The following is a 14,642-nucleotide window of genomic DNA, read 5'->3' on the forward strand; positions in this document are numbered from 1 at the left end:
CTTGTTTGATATTTACTATGCTTACTCCCCCTTCAATCCAGGGTCAATTGTAATGCATCTATTGTTGCACTGGCTAAGATCTGTGAACTCAATCTATCTGTCCCTGCAGAGCAAGCAGTATTCTAAGCAAATTTCTTTTGTATCCAGTCATGAAGCTATAACATGGCACCTAGAGAATGCCATGAAGCATATCAACAGCAAGAAAGGATTTCTTTACCAAAAAATAATTTGGATTCTCGAATGTACATGGCAGATGGCAATTCCTCAGTTTGAATGCTTGCATAGGTGGCTCAGTTACCGCCACAAGGATCTGTCATCTCCTGATGCAGCAAAGCTTAACTGAAAATGATAGTATGGTTTCTTCAAACCCGCATTCACCTGCGGTGCTTTGAAGCAGTTTGTGTAAAGGAAGGGAAGTGGCTACCATCGTTTAAAATATGCCTCTGAGTGGCTAGCAAAGGAACAACATTGTGTATCTCTCTGGTGTTATGGAGCCATTGTGGCACAGAAGGAGATTATTCACACTGGGATAAAGTACGAATAATAATAATTCTACACCATAATAACTATTTTAGTTTCAATTTTAAAATAGAGGCAATTAGGTTTTAGTTAGTTCTGCAAAGGTAGTTTTTAAAAGGATCATAAAGTTATTTGGAACAATGACATAAATACACCATATTCTAGAGACATGTTATCCACTCAAATGTTTGGAAAGATACCTGTGGTGTTAATGGATAAAATGTTTATACTGCTGAGTATAACACAGACAGAAAAAAAATGATCAGAGCTACTAGTTTTTTTTGAACTTCAAAACAGAGGGTTCAAGGTTTCAGGTCAGGGGAACCAGTCAGCCTGGCAGAAGTGTTTTTTTTCAGTAGTTCAGCAAACAGGTTGTGAGAGTGTTATAAAAGTTTTCAGGCTATCTGAATGGAAAGGAGGTATAGCTCATCTGAGTTGAGAGAGATCCATGCCAACAGACTTGGAAAAGAATTGTAGACCTGTCTTAGGAATCCAAGGAAAAAGAAACTGGGAAGAATTGGGAAAGTAAGAAATTAAAGAGTTGAGATAAGACTGATTTTTTTTTCAATATCTGTAAAAGGACAGTGTCGGGAAATACATTGAAACTTTGTTTTACTGTTTGTGTCAAGATCTTACTATCTGTCTTATATAAATAGAGAACTTTTTTGTTTCTTTTGCATAATAAATGTATGTTCTGTTGTTAAAGAATATCTTCAACCTCACGTGAATATATTGCAATGACTAAACACTACAGTAACCAGTTGTTTGGGAAAAAAGCATGATCTATCGAGTCAGGTTTTATTCTGGGATCATATATGTGTGAGAATATTAATCATCAGTTCTGATTATAACAGCCCATCAAGTCCAATGCCAGATTTCTGTGGAGTATCCAGTCAGTCCCATTCCCTTCCTGTTGCCCGACAATTTCAGTTACCCGTCCAATTTCCTTTTGAAATCATTAACCATCTCCTCTTCCACTACACTTGTGGTAATGAACTTCCAGTTCATTATCACTTACAGCATTAAAAAAGGTTCTTCCTCATAACACATCCATAACTTCAGTTCAAAATATTAATTCTGGGTCCCCCAGTCCTTGTACTACCCACAAATAGCAACAACTTTACTTGTCTTCTTTAAACGGAACTGTTGTAATATTACACTCCTCTATCAAATCTCCCCTCAATTCCCTTTATTCCATGAACAATCCCAGTTTCTTCCAGCTAACCTTCTAGCTAAAATCCTTTTCTCAGAACCGTTCTATAATTTCTTCTGCAACCTTCATATCCTTCCTGTGGTAACCAAGACTGGATGTAACACTGTAGTTCTGGCCTGTTGTCCACGTTCCCAACTGTGTTATGATGTGGATAAAGGCCCCTAATGTGGGGCTGTTAGTCATAGATGGAAACAGATGCCTTGGTCTTGACCAGCAGCTACTTTGCCCAAAGCCCTTCCCTCCTATCTCGCAAGTTCAGTTTTTTTCTTTTTTTGCCTACTCTTTCAGTCTCTCTTCACAATGTATCAAGATTCTGACTGACTGCTATTTGGCTTTGGTCATTTCTCTTCTGGAGAATGCATTTTGCCCTACCTGGAACCCACAATCGAAGTCAGAACTTACCTCATGACTGGGATCCAGGACTGCTTCAGACTTGGCACACTCTGCCAACAAGGACCTCCATTGTTCTGGAGAGTAAGAAGGCTTCAGAACAGGAGTTGTAATTGGTCACATTTTTATGCTGCTTGTTTGGATCCTGATTGCTAATTCATGCTGCAAAATCTACACACAGCATTGGCTGCTGGTGCAGTTTATTGTCACTTTATCTGTTTTACAGCTGGGGAACTTAAAAGCCCACCTGAAGATTCACATTGTGGATGGACCCCTCAAGTGCAGGGAATGTGGGAAGCAGTTCACCACTTCAGGTGAGAGCTGGACTCGCTGTGACTCACTGCCACTGCCCCAGGCCTATACACTTCAATGAAATGTGACACTGACCTTGTGAAATGTGTAAGAAAATCACTGGCACTCGCCAATGACTCAGTCAGTTGTATCAGTAGGTAGTCAGGTGATCGAGAAAGATGCTGGCTCCATGCCTGGAGTTAGGTGACATCAGCCAGAATGAGAAGGTTGCAAATTGACTTTCATTTTCCTGGGTTGGAGAATGGAAAATTGGCTGAAATTTCTGTTTACTGGGTAGCATTCTCTATTCTTGAATCAAAGGTTTAAGTTTCAAACCTCACTTGAGAAACTTGGACATATGTTCCTGGTTGATACTCCAGCGCTGAGCATGGTGTCATTTTCCATTTTCTCATTAGATTTTAAGCCAAAGTCTAAGGACATGCTTGGCCTTATCCGATGAGGATCAGATGCAATCTCTCTGATACCCTGGTCAATATTTATTCTCCCCAAACTACATCCTAAAACAGATTATATTTCGTTTTATTTACTCATGAGATCTGGGCTTTGCTGGCTGGGCCTGCATTGATAGCCCATCTCTAATTGACCTGGAGAAGGTAATGGTGAACTAACCTATTTGAACCACAGTGGTCCTTGGCTCTTGGTAGACCCATGTTGCTACTAAGAAGGGAATTCCAGGACTTTGCTTCAGTGACACTGAAGGAACAATATATTTCCAAGAAAGGATGGTGTGTTGCTTGGAGGGGTACTTGCATTTGGTGGCCAGACCATGCATTTGCTGCTCTTGTCCTTCTGAATGGTAGAGGTTGTGGGTTTGAAAGGCGATGTCAGAAGAGATTTGGTGAGTTACTGTGGTGAATCTTGTACACATTACTGCAACTGAGCATCAGTGCTGGAGGGAATGGATGTTGAAGATGATGGATGGTTGTCAGTTAAGTGGGCTGCCTTGTCCTGATGGTGTCAAGCTTCTTTAGTCTTGTTGGAGCTACACTAGTCTTGGCAAATGCTGTGTATTCCATCATACTCCTGACTTGTGGCTTGTAGATGGTGGACAGGCACTAGGGAGTCAGGAGATTAATTACTCACTACAGAATTCCTAGTCTCTGTCCTGTTCTTGTAGCCAGAGTATTTAAATGGCTGGTTCAGCTATTTGTGGGATCTTCCTTTTCTTTCTCCAGTTTCTGGAGCTATGGGCTGTACTGTTCCTTTCCTGGGGCTGGACCCTCTTTGTTTTGCAGACCGTTCCAGTTTATTAAAGTCTTGGCACTAACCCCAACTGATCTACTTTACAGGAAACCTTAAACGCCACTTGAGGATCCACAGCGGAGAGAAACCATACGTCTGCCCACATTGCCAGCGAGCGTTTTCTGATCCTGGAGCATTACAGCGTCATGTGCGCATTCACACAGGTAACAACCTGAAATATCTGCCCGTGAGGAGCATTGGTATTCAAAAACAGTCACCAAGTCAGCAAGAACCCTGCACCTCTGAAAAAGATCAAAATAAGTTCAGAATCAAGATGGAATTGTATTGTCTGATGCTTTCTCATACTGAGGCCTCAAAAGCTGATGGTTAATTGTCAAAGTAACAACATCATAACATCATCATTTGGGCTATGTCTGGAGCTGCAATGCCTGTTAAAGCGCAGCTGTAGTCATACTCAAGGCTGGCTGAGCTGCTGTTCCCTGGAGCCCCAGGGAACGTTCCTATGTGGTTATGTCAGATCTCTGTATCTGTTTTTCCCGTGACCTGTGCAGCCAGCTCTGCATCTACATGTGCCAGCTGGGGATTCTTTACAATTGTTTTCTTTTAAACTGTTTCCCACCCCACCCTAAACCACAGTAATAGTTCAGCAATTCTGGTGTGTTTGCACAGTAATTAGAGACAGCACATACATGGCTGCGCCCAGATCTGAACAGGTCCCAGGTTCAATCCTCGGAGTCAACTGGAGTGATGTTTCGCACACTACAATGGACTCAGTGTCTCAGTAAGTCAGCCATGCCTCGTGCTGTGATAATTTATCATCAAATACACACCAGAAAGTACCAGCTTGAACATTGCAAGGACGAGGTCAGGATTGGTTTGGGTGCCATCCATGTTTCCTGTATCTCCAAGCATTCATACGAACAATTGAATTAGGAGCAGAAGTATACCCTACAGCCCCTTAAGCCTGCTTCACCATTTAATAAGGTCATGACTGATCTGCTTGTTTCCAATTCCACATTCCCATCTACCTTGCACTCTATCCACCTCTGTCTTAAAAATATTCAATTACCCCGTCTCCTTTACCTTCTGAGACAGAGTTGCAAAACCACCCAACCCTCTGAGAAAAGAAATTCCTCACAAATGTTCAAAAAGGGCAACCTCTAGTTCTGTACTTATCCAGGTGACCCACCCTTTCCACAGTCACCTTATCAAAAATGTTCAGGACCTTGTAGTTATTTTAATCCACCAGTTCAAACATGCCATGGCATACCTTCAGACCAGGTGAACCCTGACCTTCTGATCCAGAGGCAGGGACACCGACACTGCCCCAGTCTTTTACACTTCAATGAAATCACCCCTTACTCTTCTAAATTTTGGTAGAAATAAGTCGAGCCTGACCAACCTATCCTCACAAGAGAACCCATTGTCAGCTTACAGTCTCGGCTCATTTGTGAAGGATTGTCACATGGGGAGAGACTGTGCTTCCTGGAGTGGAAGGTAGAAAATTAATGGTTTGGAGTGGACTGAGAAGTAGAAGAAATCCTAAAAGTGAGGCAGTGAGGGAGTTGCTGATTGTTCCTGCACTGATATTGAATAAAATATATATCCAAGTTTTCACCCAGTGACCTCCTGCTATGATTTCTTGGCTGTATTAATCGAGATCTTTTGCAGGTGAGAAGCCTTGTATCTGCATCATATGTGGGAAAAGCTTCACTCAGGCGAGCTCTCTAATAGCTCATATCAGGCAACACACCGGGGAGAAACCATACGTCTGCGATCGCTGTGGTAAAAGGTCAGTAACAGAGATCAGAATTATGTGGAATTATCTGAATTATACTTGTGAAATTTAAAAACAAAAAGATATCAGATGAGCTAAGGACTGGGTGGTGATCTGTTCTTCATGGAGGGTTTACACTGAGGCATCCTGGTCCAGGGCGAGAGGTTATATTGAGGTAAACTGTGAGATTTATGCAGGATGACCCATTCTAGAGGATTTTCCTTTTGTTGAATGATGTTCATTACACCTTTCTCTCACCTCAGGTTTACCCAGTCCAGTCAGCTAGCCAATCACATTCGACACCATGACAACATCCGGCCACACCAGTGTCACATCTGTAACAAGGCATTTGTCAATGCTGGTGACCTGGCCAAACATGTCATCATCCACACTGGTAAGTAACATCAGCTCCCGCTAACCTTCACCAGTTTGTGCTCACAACTGGCAGCTTTGAACCGTTAAGGTCATTCATGGAAGTTACATGCTCGTATCAAAGATTACTGTCAAGGATCGTACATTTTACTTTCAAAACTAATTAACGAATTGCACTCGAATCACATTCAGACTGATCAATTAGAGTGGGTTCTGGTAGCTGCCAAGGCATTGATAGTTTCAACATTGGGGGGAATAAAGAATGTTTTCATGAAAGCTGTCAATTGATGCAATCTGACTGGTACTTTAATGTTTTATGGTTTTCCTCAGGAAAAGGGGCCACAGCCTTACTCAGTCACACTATCATGCCCCTCAGGGCTTGTGTTTGTGATTGATTCAGTACATTCAGGACATTGAGATATTGGCAATAAATAAATGTCATTGTTAATCTGTAACTTGACTCTTTGTTTCATGATTTCAGGTGGCTGGGCCCAGCGCATGTTACTTTATTTCTGGACTGTGTGTGGTTTGTGGACTGGTTTCTGCTTACCACAGTCAGCAAAACTTTATTTTCTGGAATCTGGCTATAGAATACTCCTGGAGCTTGGTTGACTACTGTATAGTTTGAAGTCTGTTCCTGGTGTGTTGAGTTTAATCTGAGGGCTATTTTAAAATGTATCAGGCATACATTAGGGTAGAGACAGAAATAGCTGGAGGAACTTAGTGGGTCTGGGAGCACCTGTGGAGAGAAAACAGACTGAACATTTTGAGTCCAGTGACCCTTCTTCAGATCTGTTAGTAGCTGGGAGAAGATGGTATATTTGCTGAAGACAGAGAATGGGAGCAAAAGGTGTAAGTGGATAGGCAGAGATGGAGCCTATAGAGAAAGAGAGAAAGAAGACAGCAGTTTGGCTGGCAAAGGAATGACAATCTGCTCAGGAGAAGGTAAAGCTACTAATGGGGACCATGAGTAGGTGAAAATGGGTTGGCTCTGCTAAAAGCAGTCCATGTCACAACAGGGCCAAGAGTGTGGGAGTGGGTAAATGACATGGAATTGAATTGAATTTATTGTCATGTGTACACAGGCACATTGAAAAGCTTTGTCTTGCAAGCAATACAGGCAGTTCACACAACTTTAAATAGCATAGATAAATAAATAATAGGTAAACAGCGGCGAAAACAAAAACGCAGGTATAGGCAAATGCTAAGAGTTTGTGATCCCACTCTAACAATAGTAGGGTAGAAACTGTTTTGAAACTGGCTGGTGTGTGTGTTCAGGCTTCTGTACCTTCTCCCCGATGGTAGAGGTTGTAGAAAAGCATTGCCAGGGTGGGATGGATCTTTGAGAATGCTGGCGGCCTTTCCCTGACAGCGGGCCTGGTAGATGGATTCTATAGATGGGAGATTGACCTTTGTGATTGTCCGGGGTGAGGTCACCACTCTCTCTAACTGTCTTCGATCTTGAATGGTACAATAGCCATACCAGACGGTGATATATCCACACAGAACGCTCTCGATGGTGCACCTATAAAAGTTGACAAGGGTATTCGCCATTATGCCAAATTCCCTCAGCTGCCTGAGGAAGAAGAGACGTTGTTGGGCCTTTGTAACCAGTGTATCCACACGAAGAGTCCAAGAAATCTTGTTGTTGATGACCACTCCCAGGAGCTTGACACTCTCCACTTGTTCCACCTCTGTGCTGTTAATATGTAGGGAGGCATGAGTAACATCCTTGCTAAAAGTCAGTAATGTTTGTGAGAACATTTGTAGTTTGGGTACTCGTTGTGGTTCTGTTCGCCGAGCTGGGAATTTGTGTTGCAGATTTTTCGTCCCCTGTCTAGGTGACATCCTCAGTGCTTGGGAGCCTCCTGTGAAGCGTTTCTGTGATCTCTCCTCCAGCATTTGTAGTGGTTTGAATCTGCCGCATTGAATCTCCCGCAGCAGATTCAAACCACTATAAATGCCAGAGGAAAGATCACAGAAGCGCTTCACAGGAGGCTCCCAAGCACTGAGGATGTCACCCAGACAGGGGACGAAACGTCTGCAACACAAATTCCCAGCTCGGCGAACAGAACCACAACAATGAGCATCCGAGCTACAAATCTTCTGTAGTGTACAAAATCCCATGCAAGGACTGCACAAAACACTACATAGGACAAACAGGAAGACAGCTAACGATGGCATCCATGAACACCAACTAGCCACAAAACGACACGACCAGCTATCCTTAGTAGCCACACATGCAGATGACAAGCAACATGAATTCGACTGGGACAACACTACTATTATAGGACAAGCCAAACAGAGAACAGCCAGGGAATTCCTAGAGGCATGGCACTCATCCACAGTTCAATCAATAAGCACATCGACCTGGACCCAATATACCGACCACTGCAACGGACAGCTGGAACTGACAACCGGAAGTGGCAAAGTCAAACCACTACAAATGCCGGAGGATAGATCACAGAAGCGCTTCACAGGAGGCTCCCAAGCACTGAGGATGTCACCTAGACAGGGGACGAAACGTCTGCAACACAAATTCCCAGCTCGGCGAACAGAAAGTCAATAATGAATTCCTTGGCCTTGCCAGCATTGAGAGCTTGGTTGTTCTCAGTGCACCATTTTTCCAGGTCTTCCACTTCCCGTCTGTAGTTTGTTTCATCACCATCTGAGATTTGACCGACTATGGTGGTGTCATCAGCGAACTTGGAAATGGCATTAGTCTGGTATTTGGCGATGCAGTCATTAGTTTACAGTGAGTACAGTAGGGATCGAGTATGCATCCCTGGAGGGCTCCATTGTTGAGCGTTAGTGAGGATGAAATATGGAAGAAGGTGTTCAGGCTCTAAAATTATTGAATTTGATATGGAGTCCAGAAGGATACAGTGTCCCCAAGTGGAAGATGAGGTGCTGTCCTTTCAGTTTGGTTTGAGCTTTGTTTGAACACTGCAGCAGGCCCAATACAAAAATATTGACCAGGGAACATGGTGGTGTGTAGAAGTGACAGGCAACTGGAAGTTCAGGGACAGTTTTGTGGATACATGGTAGGTGTTACCACAAAGTGGTCATCCAATCTGTGTGTCATCTCCCAGTGCAGAGGAGACCACACTGTGAACAGATACAGCAGGTATAATGCAGAAACTGGCTGGTTTGTCAAATATAATCTGTGACTTTTCAGTAGATGGTTATAAAGTCTGCTCACAGGGAAAAAGCAAGAAAGTAACCAAGAAAGTCGTACTTGGCAATGTATATACTGATCAAGCAGAGCACTATTTTGAGGTATATATTATGAATTAGATTAATATGTGTCTTCTGTAAGTTTTATTGGTTTATCCTTTGGGTTGTTCAACTGTGTCAAGCACAATGTGAGGTCTGGTCAAATAGTGTTGGTTACAATCTGATGGCTGCTGAAGGTAGGTATTTCAGTCAACCCATTCAAACATGTTATGAAACACCTCCAGAGCAGGTGGGACTTGAACACATATCTTCTGACCCTGAGCTAGGGGACACTACCACTATACCACAAGAACCCCTTCTGCTGGGTATAATCTGTAGCCTGCTGAATATGTGGAATGTCACTTCCTGGTACTAATAAGTTTTCACTTCCTGTAATAGGTGAAAAGCCCTATCTCTGTGATACATGTGGACGAGGCTTCAATCGTGTTGACAATCTGCGGTCACATGTTAAAACTGTCCATCAGGGAAAGATCAGCCTTAAAAAGCTCAAAACTAAAGATGAGGATGATGAGGAAGAAAGGAATGTTGTCACTGTTACAACAGACACCGTGGTCACCTTGGCAACTGAGGCACTGGCTGCTACTGCAGTGACCCAGCTAACTGGTGAGCATTGCTGTTACTATGGTTATCAGTTGTGTGCACAGCATTTAAAAAGGAAGACTTTCATTTATCTAGCACCATTCATGACAAATGAATGTTTCAAAGCACATTACAGGCCAAGTTGATTGTTGAAGTGTACATACCATTGTAATGTAGCAAATACTGGCAGCTGCATTGTGCTTACCAAGCTCCCACAAAGGTAAATAGGTAATAACCAGTAATGTTGATTGACAGTTAAACATTGGCCAGAGCATAGAGGAGACTTTCCCTGCTCTCTGTTGGAATAGTACTACAGCACCTTTCACATCCACCTTGGAATGCCACATTTGAAAGATGGCACCTCCAACAGTGCAGCACTGCTCCAGTACTTTACTGTGGAGTGTTAGCCCAGATTTTTGTGCTCACATCACTGGAGTGAAATTTAAATCCACAGCCTGATCAAAGGCTGACACCTCCAATGTATGCACAAACTTGCATAAGTGTTCCTTTGAATAATGCAGGCAACAAAATCAGTGTGACTAGGGTGACTTGAACTGCTAACCAAACTGTAAATTTACAATGAAGAAGTGAACTATTTGACTATACCTCACGTGGTTAGTAAATCCGGAACCGCCACAAAATGAACGTGGGTCTGAATGGTTGAGTCATGTGGGTGTGAACGTCCCCAGCCAGACATATGTTCTAGCTGCAGCTGTGCATGTTCTGAGATTTGTTTGTCAGTCAATACTGAACTTTATAAGATCAAGTTGTAGCATTGCCTCTGCATTTATAGTGTTAACTGTTAGCTTTGTTTTGATTCTTGATTTATATCCTTGTAGTGGTTCCTGTGGCAACAGCAGTGACCGCAGATGAGACAGAGGTCCTGAAAGCGGAGATTACAAAGGCAGTAGAGCAGGTTCAGGAAGCAGGTGAGGATCTCGCTGACCATTAGGAGAGGAGATATGCAGTTTATTACTGGGACCGTGGTGCTGAAACCTCCATATTGCAGATCATGTTACACCAAGTAATTCTCTCACCTGTCTCTGTGTGTTCTCCATTGTGGTTCCTTCATATTTTGGTACTTCACACGTTGTCTAGCCTGTATCTGTTTTCACCCACTGTATCCCCAGGTGTCTATATCTGTTTCTCATATCCTCTGCTTCAGCTCCTAAGTTCTCTTATGGAAGCTCTGTATCCTCTTTTATGCTCACTTCTCACTACTCCCCCATGTATTCTGCTCATTTAAGGAGTTTCCAATATAAGATGTCCATTTTGAAGAAGCTCTGAGCCTGAAATGCTTCCTGTTGTTGTAATTCAACCAATCCATATTAGCATAATCAATTTGGAAAATCACCATTTAAAACTGCATTTATATGGCATCTTTCACTATTTTGGATCATCCCAAGTGCTCTACAGGAATTGAGGCACCTTTAAAGTGTAATCACTTTTCTTTTGTAGGAAATGTAGCAGTTAGTTTGTGCCTAGCAAGTTCCTATAGGCACTAATGCAATAACGACTGGATAATCTGTTTTACTAGTTGAAGAAAATATATTGTCCAGAAACCAGAGTGTGCTCCCTTGCTCCTTTTCTAACATGGACATTCAATCCAGGTCTGCCTGAGACAGAACCTTGATTTAGTGTTCTGTTCTGTCTGGAAGACAGTCCTTTGGTACAGAACTGAGCAAGGTCCCGCGATTTTACAATGAGGTTAAACAGTAAATGTGTGGGGATTCAGAATAAAGGGATCATATTAGATGTCGGACCTACTTTAATTTAATGTTGGTATTATAAGTTAATGACACCTCTAATGGCTGCTTTTTCTTCTTAGATCCAAATGCACATATCCTATATGCCTGTGATTCTTGTGGGGAAAAGTTCCTGGATGCCAACAGCCTGGCACAACATGTGCGCATTCACACAGCCCAAGCCCTGGTCATGTTCCAAGCTGACACAGACTTTTACCAGCAATATAGCAATGGCAGCTGGCAAACTGAGCATGTCATCCAACCAGGAGAACTCCTGTTCCGAGCGCGGGATGGGACGGATCTGCCACCCGCTGTTGCTGAACAGACTCAAGTTGAGAGTTGCCAGAATCCCTCACAGTGAGGGCGTGATAGAGGTGGCCAGGTACACTGTGCAAGACGTGTAGGACAGTAACATAAATGCACTGCTGTTACATCAACTATGCTGAATGCAACAATGCATCTGTGACTAAGACACTAAAGAACAGGAAGCTGCGAAACTCACTCTGTAACTGCTATCCTTCTACATGTAAAGAGGCTTTGTGCTTTTCTCAAATCAAGTCAAGTTGTAAAAGCAGAATTAACCTGGGCAACAACATTGTGTATTCACAGCTGCAGGACTATGATAATGATCGAAACTGACAGCACTTGCTGTTCAGTTGCCCTGTTACTGAAGATTTGTGATTTTTCTTCATATTGAATGCACTAGGCCCAGCCCAGCAAGGGTTGGTGTTGGAGGGAAAACTTGAAATTTCAGCACCCCAGGGATTTGAACCCATAATTAAGAAGCAACAGTCAGTATTATGCACTACATGGGATCAGTCTAATGCACTGTGATCAATACTAGGTGGTCACTCCAAGTGAATTTCAGCACACACCAGAACTCCAAGTCCCTTTGTTCTGCACATATTGTGCATTATTTTTCTTTGCTGAATGGTTCTACCATTTGTGCTATGTAGGACAAGAAGTGTTTCCATATTGTGAGACAGCCCAAATAATGGCCCATTTTAAAAATAAAGAAAATGCAGAGAGCACGTTTTGGGCATCATCTTTGGTCATCAGTTCTTAAAAGCACGACCCAGAAACAGAGTTGTTCATAATGCTACTACAGCCTTTCAGCGACTGGAACCATGTTCTGCAAAGTAAATGTTCCAGTGGCAGAGCTCATTGGAGTAAAGACAAACACTATTCTTGATGAGTTAACACAATCTGGTTACACAATTGGTGCTGTTTGAAACTTGCAATTTAATGATGTTTTGCTGCGATTTCAATAACATGATTTTTGTAACTGGGGCCAGTTCTGGAACTGGAAGCTGACACCACATAGTATTAGTTTCCTGTTGACCACTATAGCGGAAGGAAAACTCATTGACTTCGGAGAATGCCTTCCCATCACCCATCCATCCCGACCAAATTCTAAATCCCTGAAACTAAAACAATTACTTTGATGGTATGTTTCAAACTGTATTTTAGTCAGAATTAGAGTTTGTGTTTCTTGCAATAGAGGCTGCCTGTACATTAAGGGGACTTTTCTCAAGCTACATGATTTCCATTCCTTGCTCTCACGATGAACTGCCATTTTTTATTCCCCAGCTGTTGCTGTCGTTTTCACACTGACTGAAATTCGCTCATTTTGCCAGCACTTGGCATCATTAAATCTGTGTGAGAGAGAATAGTCTGTCATTTACCCAGTGTCTCTGCAGTATGCCTTGGCCTGAAAGTTGATGATGAAGTGGTAAAAATGTGACATCTCAGTTACTTACCACAGCTGAATCCCAAACAAAGGAAATCATGGTGCAGGAATTTGAGATCCCAAGTCTTTAAAGATCCTCCATATCTATTTACTGTCTCCTCAAGAAATGAGTACAAATACCAGAGAAATGTTAAGGGCTCTGCTTTGGGTCCCACTTTTAAAATTCCTGTTCTAAGGAACTAAAGCCTCAAGGGAAATTTCCCTTATGATCTTGCCTTAGTTGGCCTTTCTCATCAATTAGTCCCAGCCAAATAATCTCAGTTGGATGAAATAAAAACAGATAGTGCTGGAACAACTCAAGGTCGGGCAGCATTTGTGGAGACAGAAATTAAGTTAGTGTTGAATCTGATGGAACTCCTCATTGAAAAGGTTCCCTCCAGCATTTTCTGTTTTTATTAACAATCTCAGTATGGCCTGTTTCTGCTATGTGTCTCCTCACTAGTCTAAGAAAGACATAGGAATTTTCAGACTTCCCCTGGGTTGCATGCAATCTCTGGTAACTGAAATGCTGATCTTCAAAACCTGAATCTTAGGTAAACGGTGCAAAAGGAAAGAGAAGTGATTCACAAACTGTTTCTTCAAGGGACAGATATTTGGGTATTTTTCTATATCTGCAGAACAACCCGCTCCAGTTGCAGTCACTTTCTGTACATGGTATATAGAATTTGTTTAAAAATTGACAATTATTAACTTATGAATATTTGGTTTTTCACTCACGACTTGCCAAATTTTTCTTCTGCTGGAATGGGCACTTCTTTTTCTGTAAATAATTTTAACAATTTGGATCTATCCCAAAAATATATAGTACATAAAATGAAGCAGTTGTGTTTTGTGGGTAATGGTGTCAGAATGCATTTCCTTTCCTCTGATTCCTTATAAGAAATAACTCGATTGTTTTAGTTCATGTTATAGACATTGGTTTCCCCAAAGTATTACATTATCATCTTAAATATGTTGTGTAACAATAATCTTCTACCTGACCTCTCCAGGCATTAGACTTATGTACCACAGTAACTAATCCCTTTTTCAATCTAGAATTCAAATGAATTTAATCATTTGCTTCAGGATATGTTCTCTGCCCAATTGGCATCGGCATTAGATGCTTTACCCAAAGGCTAGAGGTATTGGGATTTCTTCTGACTCAATGTGCAGTTAATAATGATTCAAATATTGAATACAGAGCAGAATTAAAACTGACAGTTGGAGATTCCCCAGTGATTCAGAGGGAAATTCCATGTCAGGTTAGGCTTTGATTTTTTTAGTTTTTATAGCTAATCTCTCTTTTGGATGAACTGAAATGAACCAGGGAAATATCTGGTTCAAAACTTCTGGGGTGAGGGTGGGACAAAATATCACATAAATCAGTCCTACCAATCATGATGCAAACTTGTGATACTAAAAGGCTACCTGAATCCAGGGAACTGTATTCCAGTCAGGAAGGCGGCTATGGATTCAAGGATATAGGAGTTTCTGGATTGGACTATAGGTATCCTTTTGTTTTTTAAAACAAAACAACTTGCCTGTTTATAAAATAAAGTATGATCT

The 14,642-nt window shown here is 42.0% G+C and overlaps 1 protein-coding gene across 1 annotated transcript in view; it reads left to right on the forward strand.

The window, feature by feature from the left end:
* zbtb17 (zinc finger and BTB domain containing 17) overlaps positions 1-13,864 on the forward strand; it is a 33,980-nt gene extending 20,116 nt beyond the window's left edge. Inside the window, exons 9-15 of the mRNA XM_060852130.1 lie at positions 2,349-2,436; positions 3,724-3,840; positions 5,309-5,429; positions 5,678-5,808; positions 9,402-9,626; positions 10,442-10,531; positions 11,431-13,864. Of these exons, the coding sequence (XP_060708113.1) occupies positions 2,349-2,436; positions 3,724-3,840; positions 5,309-5,429; positions 5,678-5,808; positions 9,402-9,626; positions 10,442-10,531; positions 11,431-11,708 (1,050 nt within the window). The 3' untranslated portion in view covers positions 11,709-13,864. The remainder of the gene's footprint in view (positions 1-2,348; positions 2,437-3,723; positions 3,841-5,308; positions 5,430-5,677; positions 5,809-9,401; positions 9,627-10,441; positions 10,532-11,430) is intronic.
* The last annotated feature ends 778 nt before the right edge of the window (positions 13,865-14,642 follow it).

This window comes from Hemiscyllium ocellatum, chromosome 37 (assembly GCF_020745735.1).
Source record: "Hemiscyllium ocellatum isolate sHemOce1 chromosome 37, sHemOce1.pat.X.cur, whole genome shotgun sequence".
Classification (NCBI taxonomy): domain Eukaryota; kingdom Metazoa; phylum Chordata; class Chondrichthyes; order Orectolobiformes; family Hemiscylliidae; genus Hemiscyllium; species Hemiscyllium ocellatum.